The sequence below is a fragment of the Dermatophagoides pteronyssinus genome, unplaced genomic scaffold (assembly GCF_027571235.1).
Source record: "Dermatophagoides pteronyssinus isolate colony J.1.1.1.1 unplaced genomic scaffold, Derpt_VIB-CSIC_2022.12 sq0002, whole genome shotgun sequence".
NCBI lineage: Eukaryota > Metazoa > Arthropoda > Arachnida > Sarcoptiformes > Pyroglyphidae > Dermatophagoides > Dermatophagoides pteronyssinus.
The window spans coordinates 4,632,894-4,653,261 of NW_027461526.1; the positions used below are offsets into that span (position 1 = coordinate 4,632,894).

Here is a 20,368-nt window from a genome sequence, read left to right on the forward strand (position 1 = left end):
GAAAGAAAAAAGATTTCTAATCCGATTTGTATTTAGCTCGATCATAAAACAAAAAAACAAAATATGTTAAGTACAATTTTTTAAAAAGAAAATTTGATTTATTGAATTTGAAAAGAGAGAGAGAGAGAGATTCGGGTTAACATAGAATCATCATTATGGAATAATAATTTCCATGTGATTCTGTATTGGTTGAATTTGATCCAATTTCGAAACGAAAAAAAATGAACATTTATGAAGAAAAAATCGATAAAAATCTCATTATAAGCATTGAAATTCTGATAACTCTTTTTCTTCTTTTTTCAATCTTTTTTTCAATTTCTAAAAACAAAGTCAAATCGAAATCATTTTTTCCAACTTTCTTATTCCCCCTCAGAAAAAATGGTTGCCATTAAAAATGATAACTTTTGAAAATGAAAAAAATTCCTTTGATTCTAATAGATGCTTGATTCAATTCTTGTCAGTGAAACTTTTTCAGTGCAAGGGAAGATTCTCCGTTTACCCATAAAAATCGATAGTAGATTTTTCGCAAAAAGAATATTCTCTCAAGTTTTTCACTATAGTAACCCACAAAACCCATAATAATTGTTTATTTAACAGACAGAAAAAAACAGTTCAGATAATGAACGAACGAGGAACCTGTGTGTTATTATCCGACAATTTAATGATGGTAATATATTTTTGCACACACACATATAATTCTTTGCTGTTCTATAACGGGGGGTTAAATAACGGAACCCGAAAAAAACATGAATTTTTTTTTTAAAAAAGAAAAAATTTTCCATTTTTCATTTGATCATTATTTTATTATGTGTATACATCCATTCATCACTTGATTGGTTTTGTATAAATGGATGTTTTGAAAAAAGGAAAAAAAAAGTTTCTTCTATTAGAACGAGAAAATTCCAATCTGTTGTTGTTAGATCAATGGGTTTTTTTCTTCGGTTGGTTATGAATTTTAATTTCCCATTAAACATCATCATCAGGATGTGTAATGCGTTTATGTAAACATAATTGATGAGCTTGAAATTTTATTCGCATTCATTCGCATTCAATCAATAGAAAGTAATGCAAGTAAGCAAACAGAACAGAACAGGCAAAGTAAAAAAAAGAAAAGAAAATTATTTATTCTTGTGAATTATAATATTGGATGATTATCACCGTTATACAGACAAAACAAACAAACAGCAAAACAGAAACACATTGATCACATAGACATTGGTAACATACCAAGATATCACATACCTTGGTTGTTGTTAATAAAAATGAAAATTCTGATGCTCATTAGTTTTCCTATTCATATTTCATATGTTTCGGTTTTCTTATTTTTTCGTTTTTCTTATTTTCGGTTATCGGCATTGTTCCGGCTATGGAAAAGAAAATATATGGCCATAGGGATCGATGGAAACATTTCTTTGGTTCAATCAATTTTCATTCATTGCCAATCATTAAATTTACCTTTGTTTTTGTTTTTTCGTTGATTGAAAATAGACATTGTTGTTCAATAATGATGAAATTCAAGGTTTCTTTCAGAATTAAAATGACAAATTGAATGTTTGTTTGTTTGTTTGTTTGTCTAGTTTCGGTTCATCATCAAAAAAAAAAAAAAAATGACAATTTGATTTCGGTTAAATGTTTTTTGTTTTTTGTTTTCCATTGAAAAAATCTTCAAACAACAACAACAAGATTCTATTCGGAAACAAACCTTTCACAAATTCTTTGGAATTTTTTTTTTGTTCTTTCTTATTTTTAATATTCAAATTCTTTTTCTCTTTTTAATCTTATTTTCCCAACAACAACAACAACAACAATACAAAATTTATGTAAAAGTCAAAAAAAAAAATTTTTTTTTCTTTCTTCAAAAGTTTAGTTCAAGTTTACAAATGTTTTGGTTACCATATTGAAAAATTGAAAAAAAAATTCTTGACATGCTTGTTTGCTTGTTCAATGTTTTATCAACATCATTATTCTGTTTTATTCATTCTTTTCTTCGTTTGATTGTTTTTTTTTGTTCTTGGTGCAAACCACACAAATTTTCATCAAGTTTCACCAATCTTTGTGGTAGTTAAAAAAAACATGGCATGTCGATATTGCCATTTCCATTTTGTCTAGCCATGGCTGTTTGATTTTAATTCTTCCCTGAATTTTCACTTGTTTCATTTTCGATTTTTTTTATTATTATCATTATTTTCCCTTTGTCTCCCATTATATGCATATGATACATTTATTGGATGGTCTTTTATTGGTTTTTTTTGTTTTGTTTTTTGTTTTGTTTCATTCAGGAAATATTTTCTCCACTTTGACAGACTCCCAAACAAAGAATTTTTTTTTTTACCGTAATGTATATCCATAGTCTAGTGATGTGCAGTGGTGGTGGTCTTCAAACAGTTAAAAACGAAGGAATGAAATTTTTCAAATTCACAATGTAAGCCACCACTACGTTGAAAAGAATAATTTTTTTTTTTTGAAATAAAAAAGCAAGTCATGTTTTGGGAATCAACGGGCGCCAGTTTCAAAAATATTCCGGGTATTGTTCATGTGTGTGTATGTTCGGTTATACCGTTCAATTCAATACAACTAGCAATCCGAACTAGAAAATATATAACGAACGAACGAAAAAACCGATAAAAAATCATCATTCAAAGTCTGTGTGTGTATGCAGGAATCCAGAATTTCGTCTCTGCGTGTGTGTGTGTGTCGTCATTTCATTTTTTTGCTTCTAACTAACTTGATTGAAAAAGCAAAAAAAAAAAAAGAAACGAATTGAGCGAAGCAAGCAAACATTTTTCATGAATTTAGTGTTTGGCCAGACATACACTGGACCATATCTTTTTTTTGATTCTTTCGGGTGTGTGATGTGATGTGTCTAGTATGTGTATCCCATGTGTTTTAATGTGATGTGTGTGATGTGTCGGTGTTTTGATTTGACATTTTTCTTCTTTCATATTTCCCGAATTTAAGTGAACACAAATGTGCTTGCGTGTTGATTCATTCATTCGATTCGATTCAATATCGATCCATTAACGTGTTGTTCGTGTGATTGAAAAGTCAAATTTAGTTTTATGTAAAAAAAGGAAACAACGTGATTTGTTGTTGTTTTCCATTTTGTTGTTTTTGGTGTTTTTCTAATTTCAAATTTTCAAATTTCCTTTTCATCACATCAAAGCAAATCAAATAATCGATTGATTCGTTTTCCAATTTGCATATTGTGTGTCGCTGTGTAATTTAGTTTTTAATCTCAGATCAGAAAAAAAATTTTCCGTTCAAAAAAAACGCAACAAAAAACTGATTCTAAATATGATTCTAAGTAGGTTTTTTTTGATTACTAATTAATCCAATCAATAATGAATTATCAAAGAAGAATTTCCTTATTATTCATTGATATTTGATATGTTCAGAGGGTGAAAGTGGAAAAAAAAGTTAATTATGTATTTAGTGCTTGATTTTCGCATCATGATGATGATGATGGAAAATTTATTAACAAAGCCGGGTAATAAAGAGAGAAGAAATAATCGATAAAAGATAAATCCCCGGGTTTAATTGATGCAATTCTGGGTTATTTTTCCAATCAATTTTTTTTTTCGTTTCTCAAGAAATTGGTGGTTTTCAGAATTTTCATTTTCTCCTTCGAAATACCTTTCTCTGTTTCAAGTTTGCTTGTTTTGTTTTTGGTTGGTTTTTCTTCAATTTACCATGTGAATGACTGTTGATCAATAAACCCAAAAAAACACACACACACACAAATAAAATCCTGTTGATAACATCCATATATACCAGTATATTATTATTCGTTTGTTTATCGTTGTTTTCTCATCATCATTAATTTCTATTATCATTTAGAAATTATTCGACCAGATAGACACACAGACAGACAGACAGACCGAGGAAGAAGAAGAAGAATATAAATAGAATTCAGGTTTTGGAAAATGGCAAATATTTATTACGCTTGAAATGATTGAAAATTTATTGATTAAATAGAATGTGAGAGAGGGAGAGAGAATGAATGAAATAATTGAATGAATTTAGTATAATAGCTACTGAACTGGATTATCTAAGTAAACACATTCAAACAAAACACAAACGAGATTGTCATCATTAACATTATCAGGGTTCAATATATTGAGTAAATCAGTTAATTTGCTTTTTTTTTGAACAACAAAAATAAAAAAAAATAGGAAATAAAACAACAAACGAAAAACATTTTCTGAAAAAATGACAAATCGTCTACATACAGAACAAAGGAAAAAAACAGTTCATATTCAGGTTCATTATGAATTTGACTTTTTTAAAATTTAGGTTTTTGTAAATGAAACATTTACATTTTATAGGAATCATTTTGGTCTCTTTTTTTTTATTTTGTCAATTATCGGTCGGTTAACATCACTCTCTCTGGAGATTTTTTCTCCTTCAATTCATAGAGTGCTTCAATTCAATTGAATTTATATGTTCATTTTTTTGTCACTCTGTTTTGAAAATCTTAAATTTTTCTATTTTTTATCTAAATAATTAATCTTGATACATTTTTTACGCATGCGTATTAAAAAAAAAATTGTTGTTAATGACATTTTCCTGTATAATTCATCAACCCAAAACATTATTTCAAAAGAAAAATCTATCTGAAAATAAATCTGATTATTGAAAACAAAAAGGGAGTGAAAAAATTTTCATTTGTTGGATAGCCAAAAAGTATAACATATGTTTTTCTCCATTATGTCCATTATATATATTTCAATATCCAATCAAATATTCAGCTTTCAAATGCCCAAAAAAACTTCTTGATAAGGAAAGCAAAATAAAAACAAAAAAACAAAGCAAAGCAAAACGAAACTTTTTTTTTGTTGTTGTTGTTGGCGGCCATATTTTTTGATGCACAAGTGAATCGATAATTGGATACCAGAATGAAGGAGAAAAAAACGATTCAGAAAATTAATGACATTTAAATAAAACTGATAATGCAAGCAAGAGAGAGAGAGAGCGAAAAAAATTGAATCAAATCAACAACAACCAGAAGAAACAAAAAAAAAAAACTTTATGCAAACGATCATAATCGATTTTTATTTTGAATTGAGTTGTGAAAAAAAGCAGAAAACAAAACAAAACAAAAGCAGAAAAAATGAATTTCTAATGAAAGGAAAAGAGTTTATTTCCGTTTGGAAACTGAAACAGAAAACAGAAAAAGAATAAAAATTCAATAAATACATTATGGCAGGCTTGATGCATGACGCATGCGTCATAATTTTGTAATTTTGTTGATTGTAATAATTTTTTTTTTTGAAAATTAAATTAAATTCCTTTGTTCTTTCAAATGAATTTCAATTATTTAATCAATGTGTGTATATAGCCAGTGTAGTTTTTTTGTTTTGTTTTTTGTTTTTTTGTTTGTTTTGACTTGTAAATTTTTTTGCAGGAAAAAAATTCCAGCAACATTTAAAACTTTTTTTTCCCACCCCTACACTGAAAAAGTTTACATCAATTTTACATTAATCTTAATAAATTTTGATTAACCGTTTGAGGTTACCGGAAAAATTTTTCACTGAAATACTTTTTCGTTCAACCGAACAACAACAACAACAACCAAAAACAATCCGATTTGTTTTTTGTGTTACCCGAAAGAAACGAAGAAAACAAACACACGGTTACTATGCATATGTTTTCCATATTTTGTAAAATATGCACCAAGAAGAATCCTTATTGCACTTTATTCTTTTTTAACAAAGAATTTCGTTGCTCGGATACTGAAAACACTATTTATTTTCATTTTTTCATTCTTCTTTCATTTTTGATTGTGTGTGTAGAAACAGAATTTATTTTCAAGCAAAACTTCAAAAACCTTTCGAAAAAAAAAAAAAAAATTTTTTCTCATTAATGAATTTGAAACGATCAATTTTTGCTGCTGTTGGTTGAAAAAACTCGAAAAATTCTTTGATTTGAACGTAGAGCATTAGTAAATTATGATTGAAAAGTTCAGTTTATTATGAAAATTACTACACACACAGGGCCATTTATCATTTGATTTCATTTGACATTGATTGGCTTTGATCTTTGATTTTAGTAATCAGCCAAAATGACATTCAATTTTTTTTTTATAAATGATCATTATTTATTACAAACAACAAACATACATACTGTATGTGCATGCTTAATCACCATTTAATTTGTTCATTTTATTTAGTTAGTTTGATTGATTTGATTGCGAAAATATATGAATTCAATTAGATAATATTAGTGTCTATGGGAAAACAGCAAAACAAAAAAGCGAAAAACTTTGTCATCAATTTTTGGGTTTTCTCCTTGTCTCATTTTCATTGACATTAATCATAATTTCTCTTTTTTTTCTTTATTTGATGAACGTGATTTGATGGTTTTCATTTTTTTTTTGCTTTAGTTTAAACATTTCACTTTCACTTTCACTCATTACTTTCAATAAATTCAATAATAGACTCTCTCTCTCTATATTTGGGTAAAAGTCAACGATATTAAGCAGAAAAGTTTTTCATCATTTACTTTTTTCAAAACAATATATTTTTATTAACAAAAAAAAAAAAAAAAAATTTCAGGTTGCTGAACTTTTTTTTCTCTTCTTCTGGTTTCTGGAATCATTAATTTGTTAATAATTTATTTGTGCGTGATTGAAAATGTTTTTTTTTGCAGGGGGAATTCTTTCCAGAAACTTTTTTCAGGAATACTTTCGGGAAAATTTTTTTTTCAAAACACATATTTCGATCAAGTAGGGTCATTTGGGACATTTTTTAATGTTTTTTCTTTTCTTTTTTCTTCTTCAAAAAATAAATTGATTTTTATTTTCTGGATACGCGCGAATCAAATTGGTCGGACAAATTGCTCGAAAAATTAAAAAAAATATATCAATTTCCATTTTGCTGGCAATGTTAATGGGCAATCTACACCGCCATTATCATCATCAAAAGCAAAAGCAGCAGCAGCAGCATTAATCGTCCATTTCTTTCTGCATTTTTTTTCCTTGAATTTACAATGTTTCAACAACAACAAAAAACCATCATCATCTCAGAACGAAGTGAAAACAATTGTCAAACAGGACAGGCAAAACATCAGAACAAGCAAACAAGCAAACTGCAAAACATCAAAATGAACTAAGAAAGTGAAGAAATTATAGATTTTTTTCTCTCTCTGTCTGTCTCCAAGACATGAAAATAATTTTTATTCACCCAAACACATAAAACAAACATAATTCTGTTCATTCTAGGTCCTAGAAACTAGGATTTTGATGATGATAATAGAAAAGAAAGAAAAGAAAAAAACTTTTTAGCTGTTTGAGCTAATTACAAGGGGGACAGTCAGTGAAACTATTGCATAACGATTTTTTTTTCCTTTAGTTTTTCGTTTTTTTGTTGACTCGACAGAAATTATTGTATACGACATTCAATATGTGTTTGTTTGTTTGTTTGTTTGTTTGTTTGCATTTGCTTGTGTCTTATGTGTTTGTCAAAGAATTTTTTTTCTGTTTGGAAAATGAACACAGAAAAAAGAGATAATGTTAGGCATGGCGCCCTTTACATTACATAATTGTCAATTTTGTTTGGACGCCAAAAAAAAAAAATGGATCAATTATACGTTTTTTTAGACGAAGAAACTATCGTGAATAGGGAGAAAAACTGATTCATCTGTATTTGACAAGATTTGAATTCGAGTCAAATATTTGTATCTTTGGAACCAGGAATGAAATAAACATAAACCAGGACCGTATTTTTGAACATTTCTGAAAAATGATGATAAAGAAATTAGAAATTTAGAAAACAACAACAACAACAGGGGAAAAAGCATCAATTAAACTCAACAACAACAAAGCCAATGAAAGATTTTTCTTGCTTTCTCTTTTGGCTTTGGGTGTTGAAATTGATATAAATTTTTTTGATCAGGTTTCAAATCGACTGTAGATTCGATCGATCGAATGTTGATCATAAAATTTTAGTTTTTTTTTCCAAATGTTATTACACACACACCATAGGAAACAAAAAACCGTATTGTTGACGTAATTTGTTTGTGTATTCTTGGGGTAAGAAAAAAGCCATCAATCTATTTTTTTTTCTTCGTCTATTTTGTTTTGGATGCATTCACATTTCATCGAACCAAACAACCAACCAATCATCCATTCATTCATTCATCAGATGTGTGTGTGTGTGTGTGTGTATAGATATTCCGAGCATCAATAATGGTAGTTTGGAAAAATATTTTTTTTTTCATCAATAGATCGTTGTCGTCGTCAATAATGACAATGTTGATGATCATCATCATCATTCTGATGATGATGATTATAATAACTTTTAACTGAATAAAAAAAAAGACTGATGAGAAGAATGAGAAGAAGAGAGAGAATGGGAAGAAGAAGAAAATATTTATTATCCTAAACTTTTATTATTATTATCCATTTTTGCATTAAAACTATTTTCATTGATGTTTTTTTTTCTCTCACTTTTTCTTTGTTGTTTGTCTAATGCAAAGATTATCATCGACAACAACAACAAAAAATTTCATTTTTTTGATTTTTTTCGATTGTAAACAAACACTATTTTTAGCCATTTTTAGATTTCTCTGTGTGTGTGTGTGTGTGTGTGTGCGTTTAATATTCTGCCAGATTCTTTCCATCTCTCTCTCTCTTTGATGTATAAACAAATTCATATCAACAACAACAACAATAACAACAACAAACGATCATGTTGGTCTCACATTAACACAATTCATTCATTCAGTTTTTTCTCCCAAAAAAATGAATAAAACTTGTCTTTCCAAAAACATATATCGATATCGAAGAATATTTCAGAAAAAGATGTTTTCTCTCTCTCTCTCTCTCTCTCTCTCTCTCTCTCTCTCTCTCTCTCTCTCTCTCTCTCTCTCTCTCTCTCTCTCTCTCTCTCTCTCTCTCTCTCTCTCTCTCTCTCTCTCTCCAGAAAAAGCAAAACAAAATCCAGATTTCTATATAGAATATTCTTATTATAATCATCATTGATGTGTTAAGCTGCTACACGCTGTGTGTTTGTGTGTGTGTTTTTGGATTTGGGATTTTATTTTTTTTCACTGCCTGGCACAAAAAAATATTTATCCAGATTATGATGATGATGATGGCAAAGAAAAACAAAACTAAAATGCTTAGAATTAATCATTTACCGATTATCGATTGTTGATGATGATGAAATTGGTTGCTTGAAACAAAACTGGACCTTCAAAAAAGCAAAAAAAGTGAAAAAATTACTATTTCCACTTTGGTTGGTTGGTTGTTAACAAAAAAAAAAAAAAAATTCCATATTTATTTCGATCCATTTGTTTTTTTTTTCTTTTTTTGGGAAAATGGATGATGATGATGTTAAAATAGTCCTGTAAATGATGTTCACACTTTGTTTTTTAAAAACAAAAAAAAAACTTTTTTCCATTTCAGTTCATTTTTTTTTCGTTACATTTTTCTCTCTCATTATCATCATCCTTCGAACCGAAAACAAAAAACTTGCAAAGTTAATCAAAGTTTTTGAAACACAGACGAATGGTTCCATTTTTTTTCTTGCACTGAACATAATTCTGGCATTTATAATTATGTTTATAATAAAAAAAAATGATAATGAATTGCAAATTATTCAAATTGGATTTTGTTTTTTTTGCCAAAAAAACTTTATCATCATTATTAATGCAATGGAAACAAAAATGATAATAATAAAGTTTTTTTGGTTACCTGTTCTGTTGTTATAATCCAGCCAGGTGTGTGTGTGTGTGTGTGTCTGCCAAAATGAAAAATTGCGCCAAAGAACATTTTTCAAATGAAAAATAGTGTTTTGAAATTTTTCTTTTCAAAACTTTCTCTTTCCTGGACAGAATAAATTTATAATTTATAATTTTTATAATCTTTCTATAATCACAATTTTATTACAAAAAATAAAAATAATTAAAAATTAATTAACAAAAAATGATCTTAAGATTTTTATCCAAGATTATCATCATTAATCATTGTCGTTCGTTGGTGTGTGTGTGGGAAATTAATTTCCGAAAAAAATTATTAATCCTATATAATTAATTAAGACATAGACATTGAGAGAGGTAGTGAACAAAAGAAGAAGAAGAAGAAGAAAAAGTTTTATCATTTCCATTTCTCCAGTTGGGTTGCCAGTGTTATTGTGCCATTACTTGTGCACCAAAAAGTTTTTTTCTTTGCAAAAAATTTTCCAATTTTTTTTTTTGTTTGCAAAATACAAATGATTTATGAATGTATTAGAAAAACACCACGCATACACATAATCATCAATATTATTTATAGGAAAAAAACTTTTTAACACAAAGATTACCAGCAAACACAAACATCATTACCTTCCCCCCTACCAGAAAAAGATTTTTTCATTTATTATTTAAGAATAAAGACTTTATATCAGGACGATAACAACAGAGCAAAACTGAATATTTGAAAAATAACGTTTGTTATTTTCGTATTTGAATACGATTTAATTTACACTGGTTACAAATAACAACAACAATTTATTTTTGGTTGTTTGGTTATTTTGGGTTATTTTTGGTTGTTGATAACCAAAAAATTATCATCAATAAATCGGTGGTTCGATTGAAATTTCAAAAAAAAAAAAGAAAAAAGATGCAAATCGAATGAATGTAATCGGAAACCTTTACTTCAAAAACATCTTCATTATCCTTATCATTATTAGCTTATAAAAAAAATAACTATCTAATGACAATCGATTTTGACAATCGATTTTAACAATCGATTTTTTTCTGCTCTCTATTCTCTTCTCGTTCTTGTTGTTGATGATCATATTTCATTTGACAATCGACAAGAAGAGAATTATCAACAACAACAATAATAACAATAATGGTGCTTAAGAAATGTGTTTGTGAACAAACAAAACAAAACAAGACAAAAATTCCAACATGTCTCTTCATCGAATAACAGATAATGGATCGAGATTTTTTTCTGGTCAACCAAGAAAAAAAAATCGAAAACAAAAACCCGATGGAAAACAAGACTCTGTTTTTCGTTCGATTCTATTTCTACTCTCAATGCTGCTCTAGAATAGAAATAGAATCGAATTCTACAGCTAATTGAATGTTGTTATTATGTGTTTTTGGATCTAAAATGGACAATATTTTTTCATTCGTTTGGGAATCTATTGATTTATATCCCCGAAACAAAAAAAAAAAGAAGAATCGGACTATTAATCATTCTTTCTTCTTCTTTTGGTTTGCCTTTTTTCTTTTCTAGGTTCATTCCGATAAATTCTATTTTTTTTTTATTTGTCATTTGGACATCACATCTTCTTTTTTATACAAATTAAATTATCAATATCGTTCGATTAATGATTGAAAATAATCTAACAACTGTGTTGTATGTACAAACTTTTGTTGTTGTTGGACAAATTGCCCAAAACCTGTATTCAATTTCAGATGTGTGAACGAAAAACGAAAATTAATGTTTTTTCACACTCAATCCAGTATGTAACATTCTCTTTTTTTACATGTCATCATCTAACTTTTTCTTTTTTTTCTTTTAATCGATCGGTGTTTAGTGATGATCGAGAATCGAGAATCGAGAATCGAAAAAGATTAATATCTTTTTGGATATTTTACCAAGCTCATTGACTTGATTCTGGTTTTTCGCGTATTCATAAGATACTTATCAAGCAAACATTATAGAAGAACATTTCCTTTCTCTTTTCTGAACTCCAAAACCATTATTATTATTATTATCAAAATGGAAATGAATATTGAAATTTTTTTTCAAACAGAAATACCAAAAGGTAACTCAATTCATTGCCGTATCTCTCGTTTTTTTTTTCTCTTTCTTCTCGTTGTTGTTGAAACATTCATTCACCTTAAAGGCTATGACAATAATAACAACAACAACGAAAAAACTGCTTCAAAGAATAAATGTTATCAGTGATGAATTAAGCGAATGAACAGAAAAGAAGAAAAAAGTCAATTCCTGTCTTATTATTATCATTATCAGCAAGCAATGTAATGTAATGTATGTATATGACATGTTTGAAAGATAGAGAAGAAAAAAAAAGATAAAAGAAAAAACGAAGAAAGAAAGATATATCTATTGTTTGAATGAATGAAAAGACTTTAGATTATAATTTTTTTTTTTTTTGATCATCATTCATTCAAGTCAAATGCACAAATGTTGATGATGATAGCACAGTGTGTTTATACCCCATTGGGGTAATGCATGGTTGACATATAGTGAAGATAGTCAGAAAAAAAAAATTATGGCTCCAACCATCATAGAAAATCATTCTTATTCATTCGATTTTCTTACTTTATTTTGCATTTTGCATTTTCTCATGCTGTGTGTTCCATTTTTTACTTTCTTTTATTTATATAAAGTTTCTTTTGTCTAGTTTTATTACGGGAATATTTCTCAAATGAATAGATTTTGTTGTGGTTGTCCATGACTGATGATGATTATTATCATCAAATATTTTAAGCGAATAAATGTTGTTGTTGTCTGGGTTCCATTTTCTTTCCCTTCTTTTTTTTCTTATTTGTTCCGCAATTTTTAACCCCTACATTTCCCTTATCTAATCTAATGTAATCATGATGTTTATCATTAATTTACTCAACAACAAAAAAAAAAAAAGGTTAACTTGATTGCCGCATCACTTTTTTTTCATTTTGCCATTCTCACATTCGGCAGAATGCAAACATACAGTGTTTATGTTTGTTTTGTATTCGAATGATGAAGATGCAAAATAAATAAATATGATAAATGCAAATATCAAACTGGCCAAGGCAAAAAAAAAAAAGACGAAAAGAATCATCAAAATCAGTTTGTTTTTTTCTTCTTCTTCGTTTGGTTAGTGTGTTTGATCTGATAATAACGTTAAAATAGTCCATCACATCAGTCAGTCAGTCAGTTTTGTGTTGTTTGTGTGTAAATGTCATTTATGTTTTCTCTTTTCTTTTCTTGGAGATATATTAAATGGACTTTTGGGTTTTCAGTGTTCCAAGAGAATACTGGTGCTAGGAAAAAACTAACTTTTTTTCCACTAAAAGTTAGTTTTTTTTTTTGGTGGGAAACTGGATCATTTTTAATAGCTATATGGAAAACAACTGAACTGAACTGAATTGATGAAAACTTTTCGCTTCCATCATCAAGTATTATTATTAAGTTCATTGTTTCATTCGCTCGCTTGCTTTATTTTACTTTGGTTTTTGGGTTCGAAGAGAACAACAAAAAAAAACTTGCAAATAAATTGATGGTAGTAATTATTTCTATGCAAAAGAAATATTGTTACATTCAAGTGCCAATCGATTTCTCGGTTGGTTCCACCATCATTGCATTAGAATTTCAATGTATTCAAAGTGAAGGATTCGAAAATGAAAATAAACTTGTTGATGATAATGATGGTTACCATTAAACTTTTCAATTGTTTTGTTTTCCCCCCCTAATTGGAAACAACAACAACAACAGAATTTTAACAATCAAGTTTTTTTTGACAGAAATGGAAATGAAGAAAATGCATTTATCATGTAAATTCAGAAAATGTTTTTTTTTTTGGAAACATGAATGAATCAAACGACAATGTTTTTTTTCTTTTGTTTGTTCTTTTGAACATCGTTATCCAATTGATCTCAAACAATCGATATCAATCAATCGATTGTTTTCTTAATTTATTTATGGGTCAAATTCTTTTTCAACAAAAAATCAAATTGTCAAAATTGATTGACAATTTTTTTCAAACATTTTTTTTTTTGACTGAATGAATGAAATGTTTTACGAGAAAAATTTCATTAGCAAAAAAAAAAATGGATCATTATGACGATAAATGGGAAATATATAATGAACCAAAACGCACTAAAAAACAAGAATCAATAAAAAAGTAACATCAATTTTCATTAAAAAAATTTCAGTCATTTTCTAATATGAAAAGTGTGGAGAGAAACTTTTTCTCCCTTTACTTTTTGCAGATATAGTCATTTATTTAGTTTAGTTTAGTTTCCTCTATATAGCCATTCTATGTGAGGGAAACGGAAAGTAAATTAATTTCAAGTTGGCTCAAGTAGATCAATGTCATATACATAGAGAGAGACATACGTCAATTTTGTTATGTTTAAAGCAATAAACAAACAATAAGCAAACAACTGATGATGAAAGCAATGATGATGATGAAAGCGAAAAAACTGACCAAATATTTCATTCATGCGTAATATGATGGTCATCGTTGTTGTTTGGTGGGATTTTTTTTTTGTTTTTGTTTTCGTTGAAAATTAAATGAAATGGATTATGATGATGATGATGATGATTTGTCATTTGATGGTACTATTCTCAATCAACATATTGTATTTTTTTTTGGCTAAACAAGATTTGTTTTTTCTATTTTTGGTCAAAATAAATTGGGAAACAAAAAGAAAAAAACACCCGGTTGTTTGACAAAAAAAGATAGTTAATGGTTACTAAAAATAACCAGAAAAAAAAACAAAAAGTAGTGAAAAGAAAAATAGTCAAATATGACTCGGATGACTTTTAGTTCAAGTTAGGTTAGGTTGACTATGAGCGAAAAGCAAAAAAACATTGAATTTTACTAAATGTGTGTCTGTGGGATGTGTTTTTGTTTTTCGTTTCTCCCCTATAATAATAAAACTATAGGTTTGAAACAACAACAACAACAACACACATTTCTTAACACATAATTCACCCGATGGGTCAATTTTTTTTTACAAATGTGATCTATAAATTTACAACAAATTCAATTATTACTTTTTTTTTCTGTTTATTGATTATTAATGATGATTATTAATAATTTCTCTTTTTTCTTTGATTTCATTACCCCAAAAACAACAACAACTAGGTAAATAATAATAATAATGAAATTTTGCCATTGGCCATGGATGGATGTTAAATTATTTATAAAGTAAAGCAAGCATCATCATCATCAAATATCGAAGAAAATTTATTCCATTGAATTCAACGAAACAAAAAATTGAATTAATTTTTATTTTTTTCTGGGCCAAATACAAATACAAAACCAAGAAGAAATGAAATGAAATCAATCATTTTCTGTACCTGATTTATTAATTATTGATGAGCCTCAACAACAACGATGATGATGACAAACAACAACAACGACGATGATGATGAAAATGTTACATTTGAAAATCATCAATCAAATCAAATCTACCTGTACAAATTCTGTTGCCTTACCTGATAACCAAAAAAATTTTTTTTTTGTCAACCAATTTTGCATAACTCAATCAAACAACCTGCAAAAAACAATGTACAAATAGAATGAAAAATTGAGCTTTTTTTAAAATGATTCTTCAAAAATCATTAACCCGGTGGAAACCACAAGAAAAAAAAATGTGATCAATAATAATCGTCAACAACAGCGAAAAAAAGTTTTCAATATTCTTTCGTTGTTGTCATTGCCATTCGTTTGTTTGTTTGTTTTTTTTCAATTGATTTTTTTGAATCAATTTTCCAATGAAATCAGTATGTGACCACCACAACAACAACAACTGACCATCACAACTCATCACTATCACCATCACCACTATCGTATTATCATCATCAACATCACGTCAATTCTGTTTTGTTGCACATCAAACTTTGTTTTTTTTTGGCTGTTTAACTTTGACTGCAAGCAATTCTTCATTTACCACTGCAGTGTGTCCGGTGGGTGTCTTTGTGTGTGTGTGTTTTGTGAATGTGTTATGTGTGTGTGTGTGTTGTGTGAATGTCATGTCCAATCAATTTGATTCGGCAAATAATAATAATGGTTTTTTTTGGTTTCTCTGTGTTATGTTTGGTGATTGGTTTTCCTCTCTTCCACTGCAAACGACGACGACGATCATAAAATTTTTTCTTTTTTTCTCAAAACAAATCAACCAAAATAATAAAACATAGTGCGAATATACCCTATGTGTATAGTGAATTGTCGTGAAATTAGCGACGAAAAATAGAGACGACAATAAAGATTGTTTAATCTTTTTTCTTTTTTGTTGTTTTGGAAATAAAAAAAAACGTAAAAAACATTTACAAAGAATACTGGAATAACATAGAATTATCGTCGTTGTTATGGACATTTAATGCAAAACAAGGGAAAAAAAGAAAGAAAGAGTTCTTTGATTTTTTTTTTTCTTTTTGCTGTTTGTTGATTAGATGAACTCTCACTCTCTCTCCCTTATTTTATATGGCAATCGTATGATAAATAAATATCGACCGACTTTCAACAAAAAACAATTTTTTTGAAAAGTCGGTTGACATTTTTTGTACAATGAAACGTCAGAATATACGTACATTATCCCTTATTGTATGCACATTTACTTATCTTCTTGTTGGTGCGGCAATATTTGATGCATTTGAATCGGAACACGAAGATAAACAACGTATTGCATTACAAACGTTTGAAAATATGCTTAAACGTAAATATAATATGAGTGATGAAGATTTTCGTATATTAACTACAGTAGTAATTAAAAGTGTGCCTCATAAAGCTGGTATACAATGGAAATTTTCTGGTGCTTTTTATTTTGCAACAACAGTGCTCACTACAATCGGTAAGTATTAATATTATTATTTGGTGATTTCTTTTTTTGGCTGACTTTTAAAATATCCATTTCTATATTCTTCGAGTTTATTATTACATAAAATCAGAAGAAATCATTCTTATCGCCTGAATGAATTAATGTGTTTGCAATTTGTTTTTTTGCTTGTTTTTATCAATTTTGGGTCATGTTTTTTTCCTGATCATCATCATCATTAGAAAGAAATATTTCGTGAGGTGAATAAGCTGATCTAAGCATATTGATTATTGATTATCAATGATAAAAAAAACGAAATGATTTTTCTCTCTCTCTCTCTCTCTCTCTCATTCTTGGATTTAAATCATTAATGTTGTTTGATACCATAGGAAAAGCAAAGAAAAAAACATTTATTTTTTGTAATGCAGTGAAGCCAAATTTGAAAGGGGCAAAAATGATATTTGTTGGCCTTAAAATGTTGGCTACACTGCACAAAATGTATTTTTTTTTGTTTCTTTTGTTGATTTCCAAACATCTGATGACATTCATTGGATTCAAAAAAAAAATACTGATATCATATTGTCCACAGAAAAGAAACTTATCAAAAACAAACGTGATTTTCTTTCCAAAAATATTACCAAATTATATAACCAAATTTATTTATTTATTTATAAATGTGGTTTTCTTTCTTTCTCTCTCTCTCTCTCTCTCTCTCTCTCTCTCTCTCTCTCTCTCTCTCTCTCTCTCTCTCTCTCTCTCTCTCTCTCTCTGGTTACTTTGATTGTTTTTTTCCCACTTTTATCATTTTGTTGTATGAATGTTTAATTTTGTTATCCCCATATTCGTATGGTGTTATCCAATAAAATATATGAACGAAAACGAAAATGTTATTTTCTATTAATGATTGTTGATTATATATGTAAGCATTTTGGGTGCTACATTTTGATGATGATGATGATGATAATCAAGTAAAAAAATTATTATTATTATTACACTTGCACAATATTTATTTATTTATTTATCATTTGGTGGAAATAGTCGTTTATTTTCCATTTTTTTCTTCTTGTGTGGTTACAAAAAAAAATCATTATTATTAATGTGCATGTCCACTCTACATTTTTTTTTTTTTTTTTTTTTGGAGATAGATTTGTCTCCATCAGAAAAACCAGAAAAAAACGCAAAGCAATATCAGTCACATATTCTGTTTCTAAAAAAAAAGATTTCTGGGTTTTTTTTTTGGATATGGTTCCCAGAAGAAAAATGTTTCATTCAATTCATGTAACCTATTTTTTTTCGGAAACTATTTCAACATATATGTGAATTACCGACATTGTGGTTTTTTTTTTGTATAATGAATAATTAATCGATTCAATGTGTTATGATGAACTAAGTAAGGGAAAAAACCCATATAAAGCACATATAGAATTTCATCATCATTTTTGGTCAGTCATCTAAGAGTCAAAATAGTCAATCGGTGTGTGTGTATGTTGTTGACACGCAATCATTAACATTAAATATAATTTGCCTACGTGCGTTTGTATATGTTTTGCCCCTTTTAGATTAATCAGAGATTTTTCAATTCCATTTCAGTGTGTGATCCATATGTGTTTTCTTCTCTATTCCCAGCATAGAGAAAAATCCAAGATTAATTTTTCCCCAAGTTTTTCCCCTTCAACCAACCAACCAGCCAAATGCCTATACGCACATACATAGAGAGAGAGAGAGAGAGAGAGAGAGAGAAAAAACGATTATCGTTTAGATGAATTGTTGATTATTTTCATCATCATCATCATCATCATTTCAATTTTCATTTTCTCGGTTTTTTCTTGCTTTTGCTTTTGTTATTATTGTAGTCTATTCAATCTCATGTCAATTTTATTCGGTCATCATTGAAATCCGCCTTTTTTTCGCTTTCTTTGTTGTTGTTATACGGAACACAGCACATTTGACATAGATTCTATGATTCTTTTGGAAAAATAAAAGACTTGTGATTGCATGATGATAATGGTGATGGTTGGTTGGTTGGTGGTAATGATCATTATTTTCAACCAAAAAAATTCAGGTCATTGAACTATGTTCCACAAATGTCGGTCATTTTGTCTGAACTGTATTTCTTCTTGACTAAAGTTGCTATTATTCTGGCCTTTTTTTCATAATCAATTTTTGATTTGTCAATCAAAAAAGAGAAGAATGGAAAAAAATATGATTCTTTTTCTGTTGTTGTTTCATTTTCAACTTTTTACTTTCAAAAAAAAAAAAAAAAAATCATTAATCAGACAATAATAATTATGAAGATTTTGAATTATGGTTTTTCCTTGTTTTTCAGTTGTTATCGTTTTTCTTTCGTTTGAAAAACTTTATGATAGAATTTTGTAACAAACAAACTAAACGAAAGAAACGAATAATATTTTTTTTTATTTCATTTCAAATTACCCAACACACAAATCAATCATTACCATCATCAGTCATAAATAAACAAGCTAAAGAATTGAATTATAATAACATTTCTTTCATTCATTCCATTCTTCACTTGTAATTATGATTAAAATTAGTTTTGTATGATTTATTGCCATATTTTTTTATGTTTTGAAAAAAACCCGGATCCCATTCATATATAAAGTGTTTGTCGGGGATTCATTTGAATATTTTTTGACACTATTCAAACAATCAACCAACCGATCATCATTCAAATGATTGTAAAAAACATAAAGTTGGTAGTAGAAAAAAATTAATGGAGAGGGGGGAGAAGAATATGCTAAGATTTATTGTTTTGTTTGGTGGCCACTATTTTCAGCTTCGTGTTCGCGTGTGTTTATGTGTGTTGCTTCCCCCCATTCACATTAAAACCAGAAAAAAAATCCATAAAAACCATCAAAATGTTTATTGAGAGATTTATACATATTGTATGTATGATATACCATACATTAATTATGATAAGATTTTTATTATCATTTCACTCTCTACACACAAACCATATCATGTTTTTCTCTCTTTCTTCGAATTCATTCAATAGGAAATGACATTTTCCTTTCTTCTTCTGCTTCTTGTCTTGATGATGATGATGATCAGGAATTCTTTGCTTCAGAATTTCAAACCAAAAAAAAACATCTTAATTGAATATCGAATCATAATGATAATAGATTTAGTTTTTTTTCTCGAAAATTATCAAAACCGAACCGAACAATGATGATGATGATGATGAAGAAAAATCTATTAATGAATTATGAATGGGAAAAAATAAAAGCAATAAGGAAAAGAAATGAATGGTATTTTTGGACACACACACAAACACAAACATACGAATATAATGAATGTTTTACAACTTATTTTTAATGAATAATGAAATTAAATGACAATGTGATTTTCATTTCGTTTCTTCTTCTTGTTATTCTTATTTTACTTACCGACTTTACTTACTTACTGACTTACAAATGATTAAATGTTATTATTATTCATTTTCTTCTCTTCTCTTTCTCTCATTTCATTTTCTTATCTTTCTTTTTTCTTTTATTTCCATTTTCCTTGTTTTCATTCCATCATTCATTTTCATCTGTACGATTCAAACAAAGGATATGGTCATTCAACACCAGCAACGTAAGTAAATCAATAACAAAAAAACAATGATTTTTATCAGAAAAGAATATTCTTCTTCTTCTTCTACTTTTTCAATTGTGTATTTTGAACTTATCCAAAAAACATCCAAACTGACATTTTTCTATAGTTTTTTATTCTCTCGTTTTTTATATGTGTAGGGGGCGTATAATTATTCGTTGATCATATTAGATTACTATGGGATGTTTTGGATGTAAAAAAATTTCTCTCTTTTTTTTAACGTTTCTTTTCACTGACTGCCGTTGTTGTTGACTGCCTAAATGATATGATG

At 28.2% G+C, this 20,368-nt stretch overlaps 1 protein-coding gene across 3 annotated transcripts in view; it reads left to right on the top strand.

Annotated features, from left to right (window-relative positions):
- The first annotated feature begins 2,697 nt into the window (after positions 1–2,697).
- LOC113799107 (uncharacterized) overlaps positions 2,698–20,368 on the top strand; it is a 28,315-nt gene continuing 10,644 nt past the window's right edge. Inside the window, exons 1-3 of one of the 3 annotated variants that reach the window (XM_075824925.1) lie at positions 2,698–3,304; positions 14,814–16,521; positions 20,055–20,079. In XM_075824925.1, coding sequence (XP_075681040.1) covers positions 16,239–16,521; positions 20,055–20,079 — 308 coding nt within the window. In that variant the 5' untranslated portion in view covers positions 2,698–3,304; positions 14,814–16,238. Of the gene's footprint in view, positions 3,305–14,813; positions 16,522–20,054; positions 20,080–20,368 lie in introns of those variants that run through there. The other 2 variants (XM_075824927.1, XM_075824926.1) reach the window with 2 other exon arrangements.